The sequence below is a fragment of the Solanum tuberosum genome, unplaced genomic scaffold (genome assembly GCF_000226075.1).
Source record: "Solanum tuberosum cultivar DM 1-3 516 R44 unplaced genomic scaffold, SolTub_3.0 scf00296, whole genome shotgun sequence".
Classification (NCBI taxonomy): domain Eukaryota; kingdom Viridiplantae; phylum Streptophyta; class Magnoliopsida; order Solanales; family Solanaceae; genus Solanum; species Solanum tuberosum.
The window spans coordinates 390,627-397,354 of NW_006239217.1; the positions used below are offsets into that span (position 1 = coordinate 390,627).

Consider the following 6,728-nt stretch of genomic DNA (forward strand, 5'->3'; position numbering starts at 1 on the left):
TATATATTGAGTTCAGTTATTCATGAGTTGAACAGAGCCAAGGTAAGAGTTCCTTTGTACTCCTTTCAAGCTTAAGTTGTTGTTTAGCTTTCTAGCTCACATACTCGTATATTCCATGTACTGATGCCAGTTGGCCTGCATCGTTTTATGATGCAGACGCAGGTACCCAGGATCAACATCCAGCACGCCGTTGATCCAGCTGAGCACTCCAGAGTCAGTGGTGAGCCTCCTTGCCTTCCGGAGGACTCTGTTCTTTTATGTTCCTAGTTTTGCTTTATTAGGATGTTGTGGGGTCTATCCTAACATCCATCTCAGTGTTTTAGAGGCTTCATAGACAGTCAGTCAGTTAGTATTGAGTCTCTCAACTATTTATATATATAAATATTCTATTTTGAGACACGAGTTGCCTTTTGGCCAGTTTTTATCAGTTGGGTTGTTTTATGACCTTTCATTGCATTAAGTTATTCTATTGAGTTAGGTTTCCGCTGAGTTAAGAAAGCCAGGCCAAGGGTTCGCTTGGGGCTAGCAATGGTCTTCGAGTGCTAGTCCCGCCCAGGGTGTAGGCTCGGGGCGTGACAGAATCTCAACGAATCGTAGCAACAAAAGATACATAGACTTTAATTTATTAGCTAAAGGAATATTGTTCGTACCTCATGGAACAATCTAGGGGTGTACAAAATCGAACCGAAAACCGAATCCAACCTCAAATCGAGTCAAACCGAAAAAAAACCCCATTAGTGTTTTGGTTTGACTTGGTTTGGTATTGAAAAAAATAACCCAACTTTATTTGGGTTGGTTTGGTTTTAACTAAAAAGAACCAACCCAAGACCAAACCAACCCGACATTATATATATAATTTTAAAATTTTATTTTATACATAAAAATATTTACTTTGATATCATTTTTAAATATTTCTTATACTCTTTTAATATATTATTTCAAGTTTGAAACTTAGAATTCTGAATGATTCAATAAAGATTATAGTCCACAGATGTTGGTAATTATAATAAAGGTTAAATCAAAATCAAATTAATACTAATGCAAAAAGAAAATCAATTCAACACTAAGAATGACAATATATAATATTGAATATTTATTCTTTAGTTTTACGTTGGTTTAGACAATTAAAATACATAATCTAATTTTAATTTCCTTTAATATTTAGTCATGTAACTAATACTTATTTTAACATGATTTAGTACTTTTAAATTATGATCATTTTCACCATGACTTGTTAATTTGCAATATTTGTTTTACGCAATTTTATTATTACGTATATTTTTTTTGTTGGATATTTTAGTGTCATTAATCATATCATATTTTGTGTTATTTTTTAAGAAACACCTTAGATAGTTGTATTTTAGTAGGACTAAATAAATATTTGAAGTACAAGTAAATTTTATGTTTGTATGAATACTTTACCGAAAAAACCCGAGGTTGAAAAACCCGAGTTTTATTGGTTTGGTTTGGTTTTATAAATTTAAAAATCCGATACAAATGGTTTGGTTTGATATTTGAAAAACCCGAACCAACCCGGCTATGTACACCCCTAGAACAATATTCAACAAATTCGAGTTGACCTCCAATACTACCATCACAAGTAGTCATCAAATATCCTCTTGCAAGCCTAACACAAGTATCACAATCTGAATATTGTACATTTGAACCACAAGTAACATGACCATAAGCTAAAGCATCATCATTAGGATAAGGAGATGTTATGTAATAATCATAACCTTGTTTTGGTGTCTCATTACTTAATTCTATAAGAACATATATAAGACAAACTATCTGAAAATGGACCATTTTTGTCATACATTTCACCGTTGCATGTATGGTACCCAATAATTTAGACTCTGGAAATTCACTTCTCACAAAATAATTAAAGTAACCCATGACTAAAATTATAATTAGGAATGTGGTTAACACTCTAATTCTCAAAATTGAACTCATAGATATATGTATATATTTTCTATTACATTTGTGTTACAAATAATTGAGTTTAGTACTTTAATGTCCTTTTTTGTTTAAATAGATTTATCCATCCTTTGATTTCTCCACCAATGAAAATTAAGTATTCCATAATTTATATTTTATAAATTATGTATGTTGCCGGCAAATAAACCATTACTATTTCTTTGCTTTGATATTATAAATCATAATGCTTGGTATAATTCTTGCAAAGAGAGGAATATTCATCATACAAAGAAAGATCCATTAAAAGCAATTGATGATTAATAATACTGATCATGCAATGTTATTATTATTATTGAATTATTTGGATTTCTACTCATATAGAATTATTGGGTTTTAAAATTAACAATTTATATGTATTATATAGGATTTAGATCAAAGCAACTGAATTCAGCTGAATCAATAACTGAAAAACTAGCTCCACCCTTACTAGTTGCTTCAGGTACTCTATAGTGATTATTGTGCATTTGTTTTACAATTTGATTGTTTTTGTTATTTAGTTTCGATCATTTGATTTTCGATTTTCAAACATGATTGCTCAACGTGATTATTGTTCCCTTCGTCCTAATTTATATGAAAGTATAAATTATAGTTTGACTCTAAAAAAGGAAATCATGACAATTAAAAGTGAACGGAGGGAGTAGTATATATTATCTTCCTTCTTTTTTTTTGTTAAAGTTGTTATAAAAACTCGTTCATGGGTTATGTTTGGATGGTTAAATTTCGAATCCAAAGTTAAAAAAAACATCACTTTTTCCCTTCAAAATACATAAAGGGCCATTCAAATTTTAGTTTAATCAAAAAGGGACACTTCGCTAGAGAAGGAGCGAGATATGTTGGTGCTATAACTACCGTTAACGAAATAAAAAAATTGATCATCTCGCTAACTTATGAGCAATTTTCCTCTTTTATTTTATCTTTTTTCTCGCTACTTATGAGTGATTTGCTCTCTATTTTTTTCCCCCAAATATCGTTCTACACTAAGCGAATTTGTAAGTTTTTTTTTTTGTTATTCTCGTTGCACACTGAGCGAGTTCTCAACTTCTTTTATTATATGCCCTCATAGTAACCCCATCATTAATTTTTATTTAGATAACGATAAAAACTTTCTAATAAAATAGAAAACATTTTTATTTCTTAATATTTTTTATAAATTGAAGTAGGATAAACATTTTTCCAATGAAAAAATCATTATTAGAAAAAGAATGTGTTTTAAAAAAAACAGAAATAATATATCATTTTTGACCTATTAAGTACAACAATAAGTGCATTTTTAGACCAAACTAGTGAAGACAATCATATTTTTTTAACCCCTTTTCTGTTAACTAGTTTTACGGAACGTGCGTTGCACGTTTAACTCAAAGTACATAATACAAATCTTATATTGCAAATGATATAGTTAAATAATATATATTTTATTTCACTTTTTCAGTACAATAAAATAAAAATCAAAACATATAAAAAAAGTAACAACTCATAAGTTAAAGGCTAAAAAATCTTACAAACATGATACATATTTTAGTGACATATAACACCTTAATTTAAATACTCATTGAATAGACAATAAGAAATAAACTGATGCGCATATATTGAATCCCATCATGATCAATCCAAATACACAAAAATCTTATAAAATTTGCTTCGGCTCAACCACATGTACATTAAAAAGTAAGAAAGTAGAAAAGGGAGATAATTGTATATTAATTAGTATAGCGACATAAACCTAAAAATATGATAACATTAAGTTATCAATTAATATACTTTGTTAATTAAGTACCTGAAACTAAAATTAGTGGAGAAGAAGAAATTAACTAAATAAGAAGAGCTTGTGCAGACTGTAGTGAGAAAAAGATCATAACTCATAAGCACAAATAGAGATCTTTAATAAGAACAATGAAAATTGAAATGCAAATGATGAATCAGTTGGAAGGGAATAGAAACTTAAGAGATATTTATATATTAATATATGTGAAGACTCCTTCAAAACTTTCAATATTATATTATTAATATTTGGGAGTTAATAGACTTATTTAATAGTGTTTTATAATTAGTTCATGTAATTAGAGGAAGATGAAAAAACTTTCTTGAAAGTAACAATTTTTTATTTTTATATTTGGTGGAGAAACTGTCTTCTCCTTTATTTGAGTAAATAAATAGGTGAGCATTTAAGCAGTTTTCAGTTTTTTCCCCTTCATTACACATATATGTTAGTAATTTAATTAGGTGTTTATGCTTTCTAATCATGGACAAAAATGTTACTTCATTTTACGTGAGAATTACAATAGTTTTTGTTTCTTCTTCTTCTTCACATGTTTTTTTAGTCATTTAATATGAAATTTATTTTTTCTAATCATGGATAAAAATGCTACTTAACTTTACAGAATATTTTCATAAATTAACTGTTCTCTCTTTTTTTTTCTTTTTTTTAATATAGCAATTTAATTTGATAATGACTTACGAAATTGAGAAGTCTATTAAACACAAATGGACATGAGACTCTTTAGCTTATAAGGGGGAAAAAAACAGATGTGTTAAAATCCATTCCAATTCACAACTGAAGTCATAACCATCATTTAATAGAATCTCAACTTTAATGTCTAAATACACTCAAGGTGCGTTAGTCCTGCAAATTGGTCTAGTAATAAGATTAGGACATTAAATGTATATAATAATAATAATAATAACAACAACAACAACATGATAAGATTATTATTTAATATTTAATAAATTAGATATTTTATAACATTTTTATTTAGAAATAAGGGGAAGATGGGGTATATGATTAATAGTAGATCCCTTAATAGTATTATTGTAGTAATTCAACTTTATAAGGTTATTTTGGTATTTCAACTTTCAACTTTTTTTGTTCTCACTTTTAGTAATATAATAATAATAATAATAATAATAATATATGAATGATATGATGATGATATATACATTGTTTTATCTATCATAACTTTTCAAAATTTTCCATTGAGAATTATGATCATGATTTAAAACAATATCAATGTACTCATTTATCAAGAAAATAACAATTTAATTATTAAATGGCTTAAGGACTTAAATTCTACCATTATGTAACTAAATTATTTGTATTTAATTAAATAATTAATCCAATTTTTATTTAGTAAAAGGGCAAAATGGTAATTCAACTTTTCACTTTGAAGCTTCCCACTTATAATAATATATGATTAAATCATCACAAAATCCCCCAAATCAAGCATTCAAAAACCAAAAAACATTCAAATAGGTTTCTATTATCAAATAAAACCTTGCATATGGTTGTAAAGATCCACCCAATTTAATTTCTCTTCAACATATTTCATTCTCTCTGGAATCTCCTTCAGCTTTGAACAGTGACCGATAGCAAGTCTTTTAATGAGAGGCATGGCACTTGTGGCTAAATGGCACATTATTTCTTTTCCATTATAAGCCTCTTCTAATATGAGATCTCTTAGATTTGGCAACATTCCCAAAGTAGGCATCGAATCATGGCATCGAATCTTCCATGAGTTTTGACTTCCAAAGAACCATCATAGTGATGGAATTTGGAAACAGAGGCAGTTTCTCTATTCTCCCTTTTAACAACAATTTCTGGACCTTTTGACAAGAACTAAGAAATTCAAGGGATGAGAATGATTTATCCAATTTACAAAACAATCTGAGACTACTAAGGTTTTTCAAGCTGCTAATGTTGTTCAGGGAGTAAGATTTGGTAATTCGATGCATGCTTAATTCTCGAAGATTGACTAAATCAACAGGGTCAACATCTTTCCACTGATCACAACGAACGTCTTTAAGAACTTCCAAACTAATGAGTTTGCTTATACGTTTCAGAGGTTTTGAATATGAAGCAACTAAATGTCTTAGATTTATCAGGTGGGTAGTTCGCAAGAGTATTCCCCCTCATTGACAACAAGTGTCTGTAGATTCTTCAGGTTGCCAATGGAAGAGGGAACATCACGGATACCTCTCAATATTAGCAACTTAAGGTGGTACAAACTTCCAATGGCATCAGGTATTATAGACACAGCACGCATATCCAAGTACAACACATAGAGATGTTGGAACACACTACTGAACTTCATAAGACTCATATTATGAAAATCTGGATCAGAGAACATAATTGACCTCAACTTCAAGTTAGAAAGATCAAGTGAGAGGTACCTTTCTCCTTCACTATGAATGACATGTCTGATACATAAGGAGGATATCGAGTGCTTTCTTGGATCATAAAAGTCAAAGAAGTTTACCTCCAATGCCTTTTGTATCGCAAGATCACGGAGTAAATCATGAACCCTACAGTCAGTAACTTTTTCCCAAAGTGTTTTAGCCACTTGAACCAAGCTTCGTCTTATCAGCTCATTCAAGAAGCCTTCAGCGACATCCTCCATCCACAACCGTATTATGTTATCAGCCTCAAGCACTTGATCTTCTGGAAAAATACCAAAGTAGAGAAAACACTGCTTGAGCGCAGTTGACAAATCATTGTAGCTTAATGATAGTATGTTAGATATTTCAATAAATTTATCTTCTTTAATGTTCTTCCACCTTTTGCCATTCGTTTAGCCCCTTTTTATGCGAAAGTAGTCCGCTCAATACAACAATTGCAAGAGGTAAGCCTCTACACTTTTCCACCATATCCTTAGCTAGACTTTCCATTTCTGGAACCATTGCTCCAACATCAAGCAGTTTCCTACAAAAGAGATCCCAACTTTCTTCTTGACTTAGGAAACGAAGTTTATGAACAAAAC

The 6,728-nt window shown here is 30.0% G+C and overlaps 1 protein-coding gene across 1 annotated transcript in view; it reads right to left on the reverse strand.

Annotated features, from left to right (window-relative positions):
- Positions 1 to 5,849: 5,849 nt before the first annotated feature.
- The window catches only part of LOC107062991 (putative disease resistance RPP13-like protein 3), a 1,691-nt gene continuing 812 nt past the window's right edge, over positions 5,850 to 6,728 (reverse strand). The window contains exons 2-3 of the mRNA XM_015314334.1: positions 6,526 to 6,670; positions 5,850 to 6,437 (exon numbers count right to left, since the gene is read on the reverse strand). Coding sequence (XP_015169820.1) covers positions 5,850 to 6,437; positions 6,526 to 6,670 — 733 coding nt within the window. The remainder of the gene's footprint in view (positions 6,438 to 6,525; positions 6,671 to 6,728) is intronic.